The sequence below is a fragment of the Temnothorax americanus genome, unplaced genomic scaffold (genome assembly GCF_048541705.1).
Source record: "Temnothorax americanus isolate GAGA-0224 unplaced genomic scaffold, ASM4854170v1 Scaffold148, whole genome shotgun sequence".
Classification (NCBI taxonomy): Eukaryota; Metazoa; Arthropoda; class Insecta; order Hymenoptera; family Formicidae; genus Temnothorax; species Temnothorax americanus.
The window spans coordinates 205,960-226,234 of NW_027509284.1; the positions used below are offsets into that span (position 1 = coordinate 205,960).

At 47.6% G+C, this 20,275-nt stretch overlaps 1 protein-coding gene and 1 long non-coding RNA gene across 2 annotated transcripts; both read right to left on the bottom strand.

The window, feature by feature from the left end:
* Nucleotides 1-4,651: 4,651 nt before the first annotated feature.
* LOC143894913 (uncharacterized) lies at nucleotides 4,652-20,243 on the bottom strand. Its single transcript, XR_013256202.1, has 5 exons — nucleotides 19,886-20,243; nucleotides 19,733-19,814; nucleotides 19,472-19,575; nucleotides 19,272-19,408; nucleotides 4,652-4,800 (listed from the first exon to the last, which is right to left on the bottom strand). It is a non-coding gene; the product is annotated as an uncharacterized LOC143894913 (long non-coding RNA).
* Nucleotides 16,895-17,967, bottom strand: LOC143894910 (uncharacterized). The gene is made up of 2 exons (XM_077401590.1): nucleotides 17,771-17,967; nucleotides 16,895-17,661 (listed from the first exon to the last, which is right to left on the bottom strand). Exons 1-2 carry the CDS (start codon nucleotides 17,965-17,967, stop codon nucleotides 17,436-17,438), a joined length of 423 nt encoding a protein of 140 aa, XP_077257716.1. The 3' UTR covers nucleotides 16,895-17,435.
* Nucleotides 20,244-20,275: the final 32 nt, after the last annotated feature.

The window sequence follows — 20,275 nt, forward strand, 5'->3', positions numbered from 1 at the left end:
ATCAGGGTTAAAGCTTAGTGAGAACATTTACGACAATATTAAAAAGTATTTCTAATCAGTAATTATACCTTATATATTTTAATACTTTGCGTTGTGCAATTCGAGACTGAAACTTAGTGTATATATGCAAAAACAGCTAACAATAAGTTTAAACATTATGTATCTAATTATAAGTACATCCGTATTTTCATGTTGTGTTCGTAACGTTTTATATATGATAGATTTAAGTTGCGTTAAAAATGTACCTTATAAAGTGTAATTTTGTTTTTTATTCATAAAAGTTATTGTTTGATAAAGCAAAAAACAGATATTTATAAAAGTATTAATGAGAACGTCTACGAAAATATTAACAGATATTTATAATCGGTAAATGTACCTTGTGTTACGTCCTGCAGACTCCACGATATCCCTTTTTCGCGGGAATCCTTATGCGCCTAAGATAGCCCTAAGATTAGAATAAACAAGCCGAGTACGGACGGTTATCGATCGGGGTGAGGTTAGATCTTCTCGCATTCCTTTTTTTTTATACAACTATAATAGCTATTTGCCTAGGGGACGAAGCGACCTTCCAGAGTAAAATATTGACAGACGGGGCATACGTAATCGGATTTTGTCTATTAACCTTGTCTGGCCCATAACTATAAACCCGGCGACACGACGCTTTAAAAGGGCCTCAATCCCAGACAGAGTTGATGAAGATCTTTATTGCATCGAGCGAGCTTTCTAAAATTGCTCGTGCGATGTTTCTGACAAACAGAGCCAAAGCCTAGGATGTGATTGTAAATACACGTGGTGGAAGTTCTGTTTGCCTTGTACCTACTATTAAGATTGAGAAGTATGGGTTACACCCCCAATAAGACAGTGGAGGCCAAGAGGGGGCTCACCAATGAAAAACCGCAAAAATCGATAACCGTCTCAAGCTTTCCAGGATAGGCGAAAACTTAAGAATCTACCTCTTGGGTGAGGAACATCTCAACCAATAAAAAATCCGTTAAACAAAAATTAAAAACATCCCGCCAACCCAAAATTCTTTAAACAATAAACCAGACACACCCCACATGAAATCCACCCCTTCCATTCCCTACATTTTCCTATATAAACCCCGAGATTGCGACACTCGCCCTCTCAAAACTTCTCAGTCGCTTCAAGCCTTTGAAAATTTAGTCTGCATTTCGGCATTATAATCGTGATCTCTTCCGTTTTCGAGTCACGATTTTGCATTTAGAGTCTGTGCAAAAAATCCAGCAGCACATCAGTCGCTCCGACTCATTCACCAGCGACACCGAGAAGAAACCCACTCGTTTTAAACTCATCAAGTAGTAAGTCCCGTAATTTTCTTGATCCTTCTTTTTCCGCGTTATTGCCCCCCCTTCTTAAACGGTCTATCGATTGTCGGACCCTCGGAAGCTCATTATATATTTGGGGCCGGTCAGGGTAGACATCAGGTTCCTAGCGGTCGTTGGCGTTGTCGTGGGCCTGACTTGCTTCCCGGCGTCTCGCCGCTGTCGTGGACTCAGCTGGTCCACTGACCTCCCTGAGCTTATGCTCGTGGGTCGGTTAGTGTAGGCATCGAGTTCCCAGCGGTCGTTGGCCTTGTGGCAGGCCTGACTTGGCTCCCGGCGTCTCGTCGTTGTCGTGGGCCCAGACTGTCCACTGACCTTCCCCCCCCTAAGCTCGACGATTTCCTTTTGTTCGTTTCCGACCGGGTCCGAGAGAGATCGACTAAAAATAAGTAAATATTTTTAGTGGACCCGAAAGTCCTAGCCCCTCAAGGACCGAATCTCCGCACAATTAGGCGACATAGAAATCCCCAGAACAAGCGGGCGCGACGGGAGGTCAAACTCCCCCGGGAGCAGTTCAACGCCGGTCCTCCGCGACTCGCCACCCCACCGCCCCTACTAGCTTCTACGAAGAACCCGGTTGTTCGAACCAGAATTGTCCCGCTACCATCCTGCCCTATCGCCCAGTCGTCCTACCCTCCCGCCCAATAGTCGAACATCGCCCTATTTGCCGTGTGGGTCCGTTTCGCGTGGTCCCGCCTCGCGTGGTCCCCGTTAACCCCGATTTAGTCCGTTTCTTAGAACCTCCCGATTCCCCCTCCTCTTCCCGAAGTCCGTCCCCAACCTCCTCGACTGCCTCGACCCTCGATCCTGAGATCATAACATTAGATTAATAACTGTAGAAATTAACCTTATTTTTCATATGTTTTAACTTCATAATTTAAAGATCCTGCCCGATCACCCCCGCACCTATGTATTACCCGCGAGAAATATACACACATGTCACACCTACATTTAATACATTTACCCTTTATCTAGATTTGTTTATTATTTGTACTATCGCCTGATTTTTTTCTTTACTCAATGTCATTAATAAATTCTATGTTAATTTGTAATAAATGTTCTATTTATTTTTAAGATAAACTCAAATGTTTCTTTCATTAAATTGAGACTTCATCCTACCATCCACTTCTCGAAATTGCACGAGGTCCGATCCTGAGTTAAAGGGATTAAATTCTCTGACTCCTCTGACTTCTCTGACGTTGACCCTTTCTGAGTCATAAAAGTGCGTTCGGCTCGCACCACGCGTCTCCGAGCGCGTACCTTCGAGCGACATTTGTAAGTATCTAGCTGCGTCCTCCCTTCCCCCGACCCCTCTGGCTAGCCTTTTCCTTGCTTCCCAGATTTTCACATCCTAATCCCGGGGTTGAACGCAACACTTGTATATATTGTCATTTATTATGTTTTTCCCTTTCCTACTTTAAAGTATTCTATTTATACTTAAAAAAATGTTATAAATGTTTGATATAACAAGCAAATTTAAAAAATATATAGTTGAATTTTAATCACTAAATAGCTCAACCCCTATTTCAAATATATCTCAATAGATGTTAATTATAGAAATAAAATTAGGAATAAGAAAAAATGTAGAGAAAGTTATTAGTTATACGTCAAAGTAATTTAAATCACCTAAAATAATATTTATATTACTAGAAGTTATAATAAAATCGCATAAAATCATAATGAAATCATTTGAAATCATAATGAAGTTACTTGGAATCAGTTAAAATCACTTGTGAAATCATTTGAAATCATTTGAAATCGGTTGGTCATATAAAATCGGATGAAATCAGTTGAAGTCAGTTAAAATCAGTTGAAGTCAGTTGAAATCAGTTAAAATCACTTGAAATCACTTGAAATCAGTTGAAATCAGTAATCATTTGTAATCTGTGGTACACCCAAAAGACGAGTGAATAACCCCTTGGGTTGAATTTTTAACATTTCTTTCTTAGTGGGTGCTTACGTCACGAAAGGAATACACTCTCCAAATTTGAAGTTTCTAGGTTCAGGGGTTTGGGCTGGGAATTGATGAGTCAGTCAGTCAGGACATCTTCCTTTATATATATAGATTATTTCATAATTTTCGATAGTCAATATGATACAAAATTCATAAGAAACAAAAACAAGTTTTATAAAATTTATCAAACTTTAACTTTGAATATTTTTTGAACGATTGAATTTATGAAAAAATGATAAGAGAAAATCTATGTGGAGCAATGCTGTATTACTGTTTGTTAGATAGTTATAAAATTTTTTTTATCTTATTAAATAAAAAATAAAAAATTGCGATGAGCAACCTGTTAACATTAATAGGCTCAAACTTTAACCGGTATCTTATTTTACCTTCCTGCAAGTATATATGCTATTCGTGAAATGAAAAAAAAGTTGCTCCAAAATGACACACCCTAATAGATTTCTATACATTTTTAACAGTCAATAACAGTGTTAATTTTATTATATGTATTCGTTATGAAGTAAGACGTTAATTTTGTGTTATATGTAATTTAAAAAGTTTTGTAAAACTAGCAATTTCAAGTGTAACAGAAACATATTAAGAATGAAGTTTCATGATAAAGTTATACTAACCTGCTCCGGTACTGAGAATAATGATTCATTTACATTATTTTGTACATTTAACATAGATTGTACAGGATGGTTTTGTACCGATAGCAGTGATGAATTAAAACTTTCTTTTGTAAAACCTGCGGTTCCCTTGTGCTAATTCTAGTGGCATAGATAATGAACAAACATTATTTTATTCATTGCTGTTGTTTTCTTTTTCGCTGCTCTCATGGTCACTGGACGGTTCATGATAAACACTACTAAATAAATATAGTAAAATAATATTAGTTATGTATAAAAATGCATTTACTATTTTTATCAGTATATTTTTATATTTAAAAATTGGTTTTTATTTTATTGTTGATTTCAGTCCAGATAATAGGAGCCCAGACAGCACGCATATCCAAAATCGGGATCTAAGACGTCTAAAAGACAAAGATTTTATACGTCTTACAAAATAATAGCTAAAAGACGTCTTATGTCCCGATTTTGGATATGGTGCTGTCTGGGAAGCAATATAAAATTATATGAGTAATTAAAAATACTAATACTTTATAGCATACCTACATGTTACTAAATCTGCGACTTTCATAAAGATAAGATATTATAATATTTTTAAACGTGTTATTTATGCCAAAAAACATTTCATACTAATTACGTATATTATACTTATATAAGTAACTTAATATAATATAAAGATTTTGAACATATTATTTTGAATTACTAAAACATGTTTTTGTGGGTATTACTTTGTAATGCTTACCCGCCATTTTTCATCTTCGCTACTGTCATTGTTCTGACTCTTGCTTCGCTTTTGACGTCTATCATGTCTAGTTGATCTTGGTACTTCTTTTGATTGATCTTCAAGATATATGCCGTATCTTCTCGTCATCGTGTACTATTTTAATTATAAAGAAAACAAGTAAACAAAATATAAGTAATAATGATGAGTAGCTAAAGAATATATACTTCTACCCTCAGGTACAATCGCAGGGGTCGGGGGGGGGGGAAGCGTCCCCGCGGGGGGAACGCCATAAGAGATGGGCGAGGGGGGTCCGGGAGGAGCAGCTGGTGGGGGGACGAGGAGTGGGGGAAATTCACTTCTGTACTCGGGTACTCTGGAAGGGGTCGGGGGAAGGGGGGTACCGCGTTACCGACGGTGCGCGAGGAGGAGCGTCGTCGATCGCGGCGAGGCGCGTACTATCGCGTCGCCCGCTTTTCTCTGTCCTAACGGGCCGGACGTGGTTTTCCGGCCCCCCCGTTTCCCAAACGGCGAAAATCGCGATTCCTCCTCCCGAAAGGGGGAGCGTCGATCGCGACGTCGCGCGCTTCTTTATCCCAACGGGCCGGATGCGGTTTTCCGATGTATCGAGAGAGATAGAGAGAGACGAAACTACTCTCTTCGTTCACTCGATTTGTATTTTTTTACGAATATTTTTCAGCGCGCGTCCGAACTCGTTCAAGGTCGCTTTCGTAATTTCCTCCTTTGTTTTTTCTTCGAACGACGCGGCGAGCGGTTGTCGTTTTTCCGGGGAAAGAGTTTATCTGGGTATGGAAAACCAACGTTGAGATAATGAACGCGTATAAAATGAGTTTTGCTCGCGACGGCGCGGCATACAGTGACGCGGATTGACAAATGTATCGTGAGAGAGTGGTGCGAACCGATCGGAACGGGAATAAGTTGTTTTTTAATGCGGTATGAGCGACGAGTACGTAGAACTTTGCAAACCGGTGTTTAATTCTAAAATTAGAAAACCGATTGTAAAAATAAGCGAACCGCTCGTGAGGAATTGTTGCAAATCGGATTTGTGGAGAGTCGACGTAACGAGATATCTGATCCGTCGCGAAATCGGAATCGCCGATCGCCAATCGAACTGGAGGTTTTTCTATTGCCAAATATATTTGAAAAGAATAGAGGACGGTATTTATACGTCTAATTGATTTAGACCCGACAGCGGTGATAATGTAGCAATAGCAATGTGTGTACTCGCGAATGAACGATCACCGTTATTACTCGTCCGAGGAATCAGACGGCGAACTGCGCTGTTACGAGCCCATGCCCGCGTTCTCGTCGGATTCGGACGACGAATCGGCGAGACTCGAAACGTCGTTATCGTCAAACGCATGTGCGTTGGTGGTGGTGAAGGAGGACGCGCGATGGAATCTGGCGACTCATCATTTGCGGAGAGAGATCGGAGCGCGAACTGCGCGCGAGCGCGCGTGGATAGAGACGACGATGGTAAATTCCGCTAGGGCGCACGATTATACGCGTAAATTGCCGCTCAAGTATCATCATTATTATCAGACGGTGTTCGGAGGAGAGAAGCTACGTAGGATTTACACCTACGGGTCTCGTCGTCTTTTCGATCGAGTGAAATTCAGTGTTCCCGAGGGTGAAAGGCCCTTCTGGATGACATGCAGAAAGAGTGCGACGAATTGCTCGCCGCGGACGTCCGCGACGCGGACGGGTATCGCGCGTGGAGACGACGATGCGACGAGTGTCTCCAGCTCCTGCGGGAGAGCTGTCGAGTCGGACGCTCCGGAGGGCGAGGCAACACCGGAGCCGTGACCGCTCTGGTGGCTCGAATAGCGCGACTGGAAGGTTCGAGGGAGGATCTGCGTCGGCGATTCGAACGCGCCGTGGGTGCCGGTTTGGACGGTGAGGGTGCTGGTAGCAGCAGCAGCGTCAGCGGAGGATTTTCGTGGGTCGAGATCGATACGGCGTTCCGAAGTCGCGTGCTCACCGGCGTTGCGACGAACTCGACGTACATCGAACCCGCGCGATTTTTCGAGGATGCGAAGGGCACCGTGCTCGAAAAAGTGCAGGACAATTTGAACAGACACACGTGCCTGAAGGTCAATGTCATGTTCAATGGAGAATTCGTAGCGAACGATAAGATCGATGTGAAGAGTATCGTTACGCGGAACGAACAGCTCCTCCAAGCGTCCGATCTGAGCGAGTGGTACGATAGGCGCGTGCGCGACGCAATTCTAGCAGGGTTGGACGAATTTCAGGAACGCGACAGCGGATGGGCGTTGTCTAGAATACTGAACCTAACGGTGAACGTGAACAAGTGTAATCCCATGCGCGTGGGATGTTGGATGGAAATACCGCGAGGTATAAGACTTAAAAAGGCGGTGGTGAACGTGCGATCGGAGAAGGACACGTGTTTCGCACGCGCGGTGGTCGCGGCTCTGTATCCCGCCCAGGAGAACCCGGAACGATGCGGCTCGTATCCCGATTACGCGACGGTGCTGAATCTCGACGGGATAAAGTTCCCCATAGATCTGAAACACATCGGAAAGTTCGAACGTCAGAATGACGTATCGATCAATGTGTTCACCACTCGGGAAGAGATTGGAAAGAAAGATAAGTACGGACGGGGCGCCGACGACAACGCGATCGTGCCTCTGCGGTTAACCGACGATAAGAGGGATAGACACGTAAATCTCCTGTATCTGCGCGATACGTTGCGTGGCGTCGTCAACGGGGGTCATTTCGCCTGGATAAAGAATCTATCGCGATTGGTGAATTCGCAATTGACCGTGAGCCGCTGCGCGAAGCACGTTTGCGATCGGTAAGTAAAAAAACTGAGGAACAAGGGAACGGAGAGATGTTATTTAATATATGACGTTACTTCGCAGATGCCTACACTATTTCTATACGCGCGAAAAGTTGGCCGCTCACAGCGTCGACTGCGGCCGAATGAACGACTGCGCCATCGTTCTTCCAAACGAGGACGATAAGTGGCTGTCTTTCGACAATCACGACAGGAAGGAGCGACTCCCCTTCGTGGTGTACGCGGATCTGGAGTGTCTTCTCGAACCATGGGAGAGAGAGAATGCCGAAGGGGGGGGCGAGAACGGAAAGATACGCTTATCAGCGTCACGTACCGTTCAGCCTGGGCTACTATCTGTGCTGCACCTACGACGATACCGTATCCACGTACAGATATCGTCGCGGCGAGGATTGCGTTTCGTGGTTCGTTAACGAGCTTCGCGTTCTCGCGCGTCGCGCTAAGATTAAATTCTCCACCAATATATCTATGGTAGAACTTACGGAGGACGAGAAACGCGAATTTCAGTGCGCGACGCATTGTCACGTGTGTCGAAAAGTGTTCCAACCGGAGGACAAACGCATGCGAGATCACTGTCATCTAACCGGACGTTACAGAGGTCCGGCGCATGTTCGTTGCAATCTGAATTACAGAAACGTGTACGTGATTCCCGTGTTCTTCCACAATCTGTCGGGTTACGACGCGCACTTCATCATCGAGAAAATCGCGAACGATTTCGAGGGCGGGGTCGAGCTCCTGCCGCTTACGAAGGAAACCTACATATCGTTCTCGAAGACCGTTAAGGAGACGCAGACGGATGGGACATGGGATCGGTACGTTAAGCTACGATTCGTGGACTCATACAAATTTTTAGCCGCGAGTATCGAAACCCTGGCGTCCTATCTGAGCAAGGACAAGCTGAGAATAACGCGCTCGGAGTACGCGGATTTGAGCACGGAGGATCTCGATCTGCTCACTCGCAAGGGAGTATTTCCGTACGAGTACGTCGACAGCCTGGACAAGTTGCGGGAGACCGAGCTTCCACCGCGCGAGGTCTTTTACAGCTCCCTGACCGACGAGACCGCGAGCGAGAGCGACTACGAGCACGCGACGAGGGTCTGGCGACGTTTTCGCGTGCGAGATCTCGGGGAGTACAGCGATCTCTATCTCAAGACCGACGTGCTTCTTCTGGCGGATATCTTTGAAAATTTTCGGGACACGTGTATGGCGAGTTACGGGCTCGATCCCGCGTATTATTATACGTTGCCGGGGTACACGTGGGACGCCATGCTGAGATACACCGGCGTGCGTTTCGAGCTGCTCACCGACATCGACATGGTGCTGTTCGTGGAACGTGGAATACGCGGCGGCCTCAGTCAATGTTCGCTCAGGTACGCGCGAGCTAACAACAGGCACGTACCGACATACGATTCGTCCCAGCCCGATACGTATCTCATGTATTACGACGTGAACAATCTGTACGGCTGGGCTATGTGCGAATCGCTGCCGTACGCGAATTTCCAGTGGCTCGACGACCCTGAGAATTTTGACGTGACGACCGTGCCACCGAACGGCGATGTCGGTTACATTCTGGAGGTGGATCTCGAGTATCCTGGTGACCTGCACGACGCCCACGCGGACCTGCCGTTGTGCCCAACGCGCGATAAACCGCCCGGTAAGCGGCAGGAGAAACTGCTCGCCACGCTCCACGACAAATCGCGCTACGTGACGCACTATCGAAATCTGCAGCAATGTCTGCGACTGGGTTTGCGACTGACGCGAGTTCGTCGCGTTCTGCGATTCACCCAGTCACCTTGGCTTCGCGGCTACATCGAGCTGAACACAACGTTCAGGACTCGCGCGAGCAACGAGTTCGAACGAAATATGTACAAACTGATGAACAATGCCGTCTTCGGTAAGACGATGGAGAACGTGCGCGATCACGTGGACGTGCGTCTCGTGACGCGATGGGACGGCAGGTACGGCGCGGAGGCGATGATCGCCAGACCGAACTTTCACAGCAGGAGCGTCTTCTCGGAGAATCTCGTCGCGATCGAGCTGCGAAGGCTCGAGGTGAAATTCAACAAGCCGGTCTACGTGGGAATGTGCATTCTCGAGATATCCAAGACGCGCCTCTACGAGTTTCACTACGACTACATGGCGCCGCTCTATCGCGACCGGTGTCGAATTCTTTACACCGATACCGACAGTCTGATCTATTCGCTGGAGTGCGAAGACGCGTACGAGCTTATGAGACGCGACTTAGACAGATTCGACACGAGCGATTACGCGGAGAATAACGCGCACGGTATGCCGCGCGTCAACAAGAAGGTGCCCGGTTTGATGAAGGACGAGAACAACGGCGCGATCATGATGGAGTTCGTGGGCCTCAGAGCGAAGATGTACGCTTACAAGGTACTCGGATGCGACGACACCAAGAGAATAAAGGGCGTCAAGAGAAACGTAGTCGCGAAGAGGATCACGTTCGAGGATTACGTGGCGTGCCTGCGAAACGCGCGCGAGCTGAAAACGCGCCAGTCGTGTATACGCTCGTGCCTGCACGACGTTTAAACCGTGTCGGAGCAGAAACTTGCTCTCAGTCCGCACGACGACAAGCGATGCGTGAGGTTGGACAACGTGGAAACGCTTCCCTGGGGACATTACGGAATACTGTTTGTAAAAAAATAAAACAATATCATACGTTTTCTAAAATTGTATTATCGTAAGATCAATACGTAGAAAAAAATACCGATGAATGTGTATACTTTTTTTATTAATAATAAAGTACACGTTGTGTGTCTAATTATTTTTTTGTTACAATACAGATGCCTTATCTATCCACGAATTGTGCGAACTGTCCATTCCCAGCCATTTCACGTACACTTGATTGCCGCGCTTACGCAGGACCTTTTCCACGAGATAGACGTCGGGATCGGAGACGCGCAGCAACTCGTGTTCGTAGAACCCTCCGGCTATCGCTTCCCCGCGAATGTCCTTCAGCAGATACGTAACGGGATTGGTCCTTTGCACTCTGGCTATGCGAAAGATCTCGGTGGTCCAATTGGGTGTGTAGCCCTTCTCGAAGATCGTTTTGAATTTGCTCACGCGCACCGGGTCGTCGACTCGAAACCTCGCCGGCGCGGCGATCTTCGCGCGACTGTACACCGTGCGCAGCAGCCTTTCGGCGACGGTGGGCGTCACGTCCGCCGGACGCATTCCGATCGTTCTGTGTCTGCGACGATTGTAATTCGACAGGAGGCTCGGCAGCGAGTCGATCCATCTGTACGATCCCTGAAGCGTGAAGAGCTTCCACATGTCGTTCTTCAACGTGCGATTGAATCTCTCCACCACCGACGCTTTCATCACCGAATACGTGGAGTAGTGATTCACCTTGCGCGCGTCGAGGATCTCGCGCACGTCGGCGTTGTAGAATTCCTTTCCCTTGTCCGTCTGCAGATTCTCAGGGCATCGCGCGTCCTCGCGAAAGATCTTTCGGAGTGCCGTCGCGACCTCCTTTCCGCTCTTGGTCTTGAGCGGGATCGCCCAGGCGTACTTGCTCAGCACGTCGATGACCGTCAGAATGTAATTGTTACCCGCGTTTTGGCGCGAATAGGGACGCATCTCGACCACGTCGGCTTGCCACAGATCGTCGTAACCGCGCACCACGACGCGGCGACGGGGAAAGTTCTTCCTCGCCGGCGCGTGCAGTTCCTCCACGAGTCTTCGTTTCTCCGCGCTCATTGCTTGAGAAGGTTCAAAATACCCTGAATTTTGGCGATCTTCTCGTCGTGCTTTTCCACGGTCTTTTTTACATCGAGGAACTGGTTTCTAAATTCTCTTATCAGGTCTCTCGAATTCTTTTTGGCCTCAGCGATCGCTCCCTCGACGAAGCTCCTGTTCGTCGCGTCGCCGTCGTCCTCCGGCGCGGCCACTCGCCGTATCTTGCGCTCCCTCGCGTCGTAGGAATCCTCGTTGTTCAAACCGAGCGCGTGGTTCTGCAGCCGATAAATCCTGAAATCGACGTATTTCTTGCTCGTCGCGTCGGTCTCGTACTGCGGCTCGGCTACCCGCCGTATCCTGCGCTCCTTCGCGTCGTAGGAATCCTCGTTCAAACTGAGCGCGTCGTTCCTCACCGTCGCTATCTCACCTCTCAATTTCGCGGTAGCGTCGTTCTTCTTGATCTCCTCGGTCACCACGCTTCTCAGTTGTTCGATCGCGCCATCTACGTAGCTCCTGTTCGCCGCGTCGGAACCGACGTCCGGCGCGGCTACGCGTCGTATCATGCGCCCCATCGCCTCGTAATGCCCCTGATTCGAGAGGAGCGCGTCGTTCCTCAGCGTCGCTATTTCACCTTTGACATCTTTCATCACATCGAACTTGGCATATGCGATCCAGATATCGACGTAGGTCTTGTTCGCCGCGTCGTCGCTGTCCTCCGGCGCGGCTACCCGCCGTATCTTGCGCTCCCTCGCGTCGTAGGAATCCTCGCTCACGAAGAGCGCGTTGTTGCGCGTGTAATTGCGCAGGGATTCGATCGAGGAGCGCAATCTCACCGTGGACGCACCGTCACCGTTGCTCCGATTTGTCAGAGACATGCCGAATTTGTTCACGGACATCGCGCGCGAGGAGGCGCTGGAGAGCGCACCGCGATTCGTACTGCCGTCGCGATCCGCGCGACCGATCAATTTATGACGAGACCGGCCTCGCGGAGTTCCTCGATTATCGACAGAATTTCGTTGTCGTGAGCGTCGTTGCCGGCCCGACGAGAAGCGTCCAGCAGCCGAAGTCGATCGACCAGCTCGTTGGGATCGTCCCAGTGAACGTAATCGATCGCGTTGTCGGTCAGTCGCATGGCCGACGGTAAGCCGGCGCCCTTTGTAGTCCCGACTTTGCGAGACGGGAGTATTAGCGGCGCTATTATATTTTTGTACTTGTGTCCCTTGTTACCCATGATAGGTTTGCCGGCGACGTGATTGCGTTTGTGAGCGCTGGTAGCGAAAAGTATACTCCTGTACGTTCGTTTGTCCCTGTCTGTATAGGTGCTAGCGTCGGGAGTTCGCATGAAGATCAACTCGTACAGACCGCGCGTACCCTTGTACCGCACACCGTCGATGATCACGGAATCGTCCGTGGCCACGTCGAATCGCTTGTTGCCCAACATCGTGCCGTCCTCGCCGAGATACACTCCGTAGACGTGGTCGATATCCTTTTTTCTGTCACCGCTCAGAAGAGCGCCCACGTATTCCCGCCCTAACGGTCCTAGTTGGCTATGCAGAACGTCGCGACCTTCCACCGTACTGAGAGACAGAGACTCTCTAACGGACGTCTTGCGTCTCTAGCGCGGGAGGTGGAGTCGTCGTTTACGAGACGATCTCGCGTTCTCTGGGTAAAAACTGGACCGAATCGGTGTGGATCGGCGTGGAGCTCGTCATCGTCGTCGTCGTCGTCGCGGGTGCCGAACTCAATCGCGACTCCCTTTTCCTCCCGGTCGTCGTTGTCCTGATCGGCGTAAATACGTCGTCGTCGTTCTCCTCGTATTCACCCTCCAGGTCGGCGTCAGCGTCGTCGTAGTCGTCGTTCTCGCTATCCTTCTTCCTCGCCCTCTTCGTCTGCATTTTCATTTTTTTCGCGAGCGCAAAGCTACCGCCGCCACCGTCGTCGTCGCCGCCAATCTTTCCCGGCCCTTTACCCCTACCTTCCACATCATCGACGAGCCGTTTCAGAGGTCCGACGATGGGTTCGTATCTCTTTTCCAGAGCGATCTCGCTCTCCATTTTCCCGGCTCTGAGAGCGGCGTACTTCCTGCGAATCGAGGCGCGCGTTTTGGCTATCTCTCGCGCGGTCCTCTCCCCCGCGATCGCGCTCATGCTCGCGTCGTTCGGCGAAGCGCACTGATCGGCTCTGCAGCACGGCGAGGTCGTGGAACCCCCCGTCTGCACCGTTCGCTTCGCAACGCGCTGTCCTTGTCTATCACGGCAAAACCGTAATTGCGTTGTCAACACTCGCGACAGAACGCGCGAAACTCGTCGTACGACATATCGATTACATTTACTCGTCCTCGTCCTCGTCCTCGTCCTCGTCCTCTTTCTTCTCCTCGTCCTCGTCCTTTTTCTCCTCCTCCATGTTGTCGACGTCGACGAACTTTTTCAGCGGTTCGACGATGAGAAGTCTAAAGTCCTCGTCCTCGTCCTCCTCCATGGTGTCGATGATCTTTTTCAACGGTTCGACGAGAAGTCTAAAGTACAATTTCGCACTTTTTTCATCTATTTTAACGGTCTCCAAAACTCGAAGTTCGTGGAGAATCGAATTGCACATTTTCGCAATCTCTTTCTCTAACCTCACGTGCTCTCTCAACTTCTCGATGTTGTCCAGCGTCTCGGTCACGAACCTCACGCGCTTTCTAATCTTCTCGATGCTGTCCATCGCGGTCATGCTCGCGTCGTTCGGCGAAGCGCACTGATCGGCTCTACAGCACGGCGAAGTCGTGGAACCCCCGTCTGTACCGTCCGCCTCGCAACGCGCTGTCCTTGTCTATCACAGCAAAACCGTAGGTGCGTCGCCAACACTCGCGACAGAACGCGCGAAACTCGTCGTACGACATATCGATGTTCACGTGATCGTCGTACACGTGTCGCAGATTGGTGCCGTCCTGCCTGAACAGGATCAACAGATTTGCGTTATCGCGCACGAGATGTTTCGGTATTTTAGCGTACGTTTGACAGAGATAGAAGCAATCGATATTCGAATGTCGACCCATAGAGAAGTACTCCCTCATACGGTCCTGCTTGTCGCAGGCCACGTCATCGAAGACGAAGACTGAGTCGGGAAGCGCCTCGTCGGGCGGAACGACGTCGCGATTGTCGGAAAACGCGCGATAGCTGATCTCGTCCATAGGTTCGAACAATCGTTCGAGGTATCGATACTTAGGTTGTTGCAGAGATTTCGAGTACACGTATACGTTCTCGAAACGAAGACCGTGCGGTTGTTCCAGCAGACTCAGCAGAACGTTCGTCTTACCGCAATTGGAGGGCCCGCAAATGATGCAGCGCACGACGTTCGGCAGGAGAGGACCGTGCCTGCGCGATTCTCCGTTTTCTCTCTCGGTTGCGCCCGACCTCGTCAGCGTTTTGCGATCCAGATTCGAGACTCCTATCGTCACCGACTGTCGCACGAATCGCATTTTTTTTCGCTCTCTCTTTCTCTCTCGGTCTTTTCCGCAGGCGCGCGCTCGCTCGATTCGTTCGCGATGAGCTCCTCGAAAAAGAAGGGGAGCGCTGACGTCGCGTCGTTTCGTCGCGCGTGCGCAAACGCCTCGCGCGTAGGTATAAGTAGCGCGAGCGTGTCGTCGCATCCGTACAAAAAAAATTAATCTGAAAGCAACGAATCGTTCGCGCGCGTGCATCGGTAATCGAGATGTTTCCGATACTGACGGACAGACACGATATTCTCAATCTAACGGCCGAGGAGTTGGAATTCGTTCCAAAGATCGTTCTGTTGCGTAATTTTGAGAAATTCGTGCATCTGTTGTGGGACCGTTTACCGGAACACATAAAAGCGGATCCCGAGGTGCAGAGATATCGCCCGTGTAGGGAACATTACAATCGTCCGAGGCAGCGAACGCACATAGACGGACCACCGCCGCTCATTAAGGACTGCTACGAGTGCAACCGCGCGCTCACCCCGAACGGTGAGTCGTCGACTCACCTGGATAAGCCGAGAAAAAACAGTTTTTTTTTTTAAAGTAAAAAGAAAGCCCTCCCAGCAACCGCGATCGAATGCGGCGCGCGTGCGGCGCCGGTCTGCTCGATCGCGCGATAAACGCTCTTCCCTTCGAGCTGCACGTACCCGGCTATCAGTTCTGCGGACCCGGTACGCGTCTGGCGAAAAGACTAGCGCGCGGTGAAAAAGGTATAAATCCGTTGGACGCGGCGTGTCGAGAGCACGACGTCGCGTACTCCCGAAGCGGCGAGCTCGCCGAACGACACGTCGCCGATCGATTGCTCGCCGAGAGGGCGCGCGAGCGCGTCACCGCGAAGGACTCCACGGTCGGTGAGAGACTCGCCGCGGCGGCCGTATGGGCGGCTATGAAGGCGAAGACGAAACTGGGCATGGGTATGGAAAAACAAAAACGGAAAAAGACGAAAGGAACGGGATCGAGGAGAAACGCGAGGAAGAGCGGGAAGAGGAGACGGAGGATACTTCCGACGGCGAAACGCGGCGGCTTCTTGCCTTTTCTACCGATGTTGGGCGCGCTCGGTTCCTTGATCGGTGGCGCGGCAGGTGTGGCCAAAGCGGTGAGCGCCGGCAAAGCGGCGCAACGGCAACTCGACGAATTGCAGCGACACAATCGCGCGATGGAGGGTCGCGGGTTGTACCTCGCGCCCTATAAGAAGCGCGGAGGTGGCGTGAGAAAAGTCCAAAAAAAAAATTTCGCGGAAAGAGAGGACGACGTTAGCGCGCCTGCCGCCGTACGGCGTCACGACGAACGAGCAGCTTGATCGAGCGGCGCGTCGCCTGCGCATACCGTTCTTCCGTGGAGTGTTTATGCGCGACGCTCTGCCGACGAGGGTGCGACACGCGGAGTGCGGCATCGTGAATCTCGACGACGCGGCGGGTCCCGGCACGCATTGGGTCGCTTACGCGAAAAGAGGGAACGCGGCCATCTATTTTGACGCGTTCGGAAATCTTCGTCCGCCGAGGGATCTCGCGCGATATCTCGGTGGCGGCGATAGCGCAATCGTGACCTACAATCATCGAGCGTTTCAGACGTTCGATCAGAGAATCTGCGGACAGCTGTGCCTGCGATTTCTTCGCGAGATCGATTGGGGGAGTGGCGAACGATCGACGTTCTCCCGCGATGTCGCTGACGCTCACGTTATCTGGAACCAGCAGCGTTCTCACGGCGAGTCACTTTCCCGCTTTGGACCTGAGCGACGGCGAATATGAGCTGGGTTTAACGACTTTCGAGACGTACAATTCGATACCGAACGTTACGTCCGCAAATAATCGATTCTACTTCGGCAAGGACGACCGGAAGATCGTCGTTCCGGAAGGGTCGTACGACCTGCGAGCCGTGAGCAGATATCTGCGCGCCGTTCTTCTTCATCGCGAACGTGAGAAAGAAACAATGAAGGATAAAGGAGGAAAAGAAACGCAGACCGTTGGCGCCGACGCGAGTGTCTCTCCAACATCGACTCCGCACATTAGATGTAAAAGACATATTATAGTACATTACTCGTATGATATAATTAATTAAACTTTTATTGTATTACTCATTTTTTTACTCCATATGTATCCATCTATCTATATTGTGTTTACTCTTTTTTTTTTACTGAATGTGTATCCATATATATATTGTATTAAATAAAAAACGAATGTAAACAATCAATGAACAACGTTATTCGTTTTTTTTTCACATATATATTCCCCGTATTCTGTACATACATTATGAGCTGTCGAGTGCGTAAAAATGGCCGGTCGCGGGAACGCGATAAACATTGTAAGCTGCCGAGTGCGTGGAAATGGCCGATCGTGATATTTCGTAACAAGATAAACAGAGAGCGCAAGACGGGAAATAGCGAAAAAACGAGAGCGTAATAAGGAAAAGAAAGAGAACGCCGAACGCGAGGCGTGGATACGAGCGCGAATGAGCGAACGAGCGATAACGTCGAGTCGCTCCAGCGCGAGATGCGGTTGCAAGCGCGCGAGTGAGCGATAACGCCGAGCCGCTCCAACGTGAGGTGTGTCCGCGAGCGATAACACTGAACGTGAGATTGGGTGGGTAGGGAGCGATAAGACAAAAAAAACGTGAGTTATTTTAATTGCATGTATTTCATTTATTTTAATAGCATATATTTCATTTATTTTAATAACATATATTTCATTTATTGTAATAACATGTATTTCATTTATTGTAATAACATATATTTCATTTATTTTAATAACATATATTTTATTTATTTTTTAATAATACGTTTCACTTTTGTGACGGCCAACCTTCGGGGACATCCTCGTCGTCACCGATGTTTACTACTTCTCGTTCTTGAATGTTCGGCTCGTCACCGTCGTGTGACTGGGAACGACCTGCGACTACCTCCTCGGTAGCGTTCAAACGGGCGACGTCTCTGTACATCCCGCGTATTCTGCTCACGAAGACACGAATCTGATTCCGACACTTCTTTGCCAACGAAATGATGATGGTTCTGCACAAGAGTAAAAATAAAAATATAATTAATAAATATGAATATATAAAAATGTTAATTAATACCATTAAAATGGTGTTAATAAATAATTTGAAAGTAAAGTACTTACGTTCTCTCCAACATGACCGCGTCCTCGTCGACTCGTACTGTCAGCTGCAAGCAGGGAGGCACCTTTTCCGAAATATTCCTTATTCGCGCCTGCAGCTGCCCCACAGCGTCGCACATATCGTCGACTTCCCGTGTCAGAGCCGCGGTTTGTATTTGTAGCATTTCGCAAATACCCTTCAACTGATTGAGTTTATCCATGTTTAAAAAAGTATAAAATTTACAATAATTCACGCGAGCACTGATGTGGATAGACTACACCCAAGTCTAGTCTCGAGTTCTTTATATATCGAAAAAATGCAACAAAAGGAAGATATTGCGGTGGAAAAATATACTAAGAATAGCATTTTTGCATCGAGGAAAAGTGCATTTTTTTTATCAAACCGACTCATCCGCTGGATTCGACGCATTTTTTCCCACCCAAAATCCCGCCGCCGCACCTATCCGCGCCCAGAAAGTGCATCAACAAAAGAAGGATATTGCGGTAAAAAATATAATAAAAATAGCATTTTGCATCAAAGAAAAAATGCATCGAAGAAAAAATGAATTTTTTTTTATCAAACTGACTCATCCACCGAAATCGTCGACGCAATTTTTCCCACCCGAGACCCCACCGCCACCTATCCCGATCTATCGATAACAAGTATCCTCGCGAAAACATTGTACATCCGGTCCGCTCATCGCGTCACGTTCCTTCGTTGTGTTCAACGGTAACTCGGTGGCCGAGATAGACGAATGTGATGCGAATGGCAGAGTTGCCAGATTTACGCCTCTCGAGGCGACGTTTCCCGGAATACCGACCGAATCGTACTCGTCGGCGATTTAATGTCACCGGCGAGCGATTCGAACGGCGATGTTGGTGTTCGGCTTCCCAACCAAAGGAAGTAGGGAGTGCTGCGCTAATCTCCACACCGCACCGCACCGCACCGCACCGCACCGCACCGCACTGCACCGCACCGCACCGCACCGCACCGCACCGCACCGCACCGCACCGCACCGCACCGCACCGCACCGCACGTCGCGCGATATAAATGAGAACTTTCGTATTTATACCACGATATGCCGCACCCAAAGCACCACACCACACGTCGCGCGATATAAATGAGAACTTTCGTACTTATACCACGATATGCCATCTCTTATGGCGTTCCCCCCGCGGGAACGCTTCCCCCCCCCCGACCACCGCGATTGTACCTGAGGGTAGAAGTATATATTCTTTAGCTACTATGATGATCAACGATCTAAGCGTGTTGACTAACGTTGTATTAATCACGTACAACAAACAATTAAGGATATAAGCTCGTTTAAACAAAGAGATTAAAAACGAAAGATTTTTTTGGTAACTAAGAAAATAGAAATTAAAAATATTGTAAACAGTATCCAGTGAAAACAACTTAATCAAAATGATGTCAAAGTGACATGAAATTCACGAGCAATTTGATGTCTAAATGAGTGATCAAAATGATGGCGAAATGATAGCAATATGAATTTATAACGTTCCGTACCGTGATGGTGATTTTGACTGTCATTTTAACGTCTGTTTGACGTCAAGATGACAGTCACCCTGGACAAGAATAATTCACCTTCTATTTTGATTTATAAGTGCTTGATAACGTCTCAGAAAACTCCGAATCCCAAAAACCTTTAAAAAATTATATTTATTATATATAACAAAAAAGTGATAATAAAATATAATATATTATACCTTCTGGTGTATTTGGTCGCTCATATTCGTGACGATGTCATGCGCAAGACTTGATTCTTCCGTTTTTTTAAATCTTCTTCTGACAATGACAACATTTTATAATACTAAAAATCAAATATCATGAATTACTTTTTTATAAGAAAAACATTTATATTTATTTATTTATATATTTATATATATATATATATATATATATATATATTTCTTTATATATATCTCATATAATTATACTGTTAATATTGCATTAAAAATAAAACTCACTTCTCTGCATTGCCAGCAATCCGAGTCGTTTAATTTTGCTCTGTCATTTTTACATCGCATGTTAAGCTTACTTTTTGACCATCTATAAATAATGTTTTTATTAGATATATAAAAGCAACTTACGTTACCACAATTGTTAAGTGATATTTATACATTAAACTTATCCTTTTTTAACAATTTTTTTAGGTGACTTATTTTCAGTAACAGTTGCATTTGCATTATTCTCCTCGACTAGATAAAATGTAGATCGACATGCGCATTGTTTCCGTCTTTTCCTTCGATATGATAATACCGACGGACTGTGTGGCTCATTATTTTCTTTGGTATTTTTGTGCAAAACATTTGCATCTGATGGAACAAATTCAGTATCGGAACTTAATTCCAATAATGGGACATTATCGTTTTCTTGCATAGCATTATTTAAGTGTTGACATTGCTTCATCCTAATAATTGTTTTCGAACAAGGTATTAATTGCATTAAATGTAATTTGGGATAAAAAATGACTACAAAATCACGTATACATATAGTAAATATATATATAT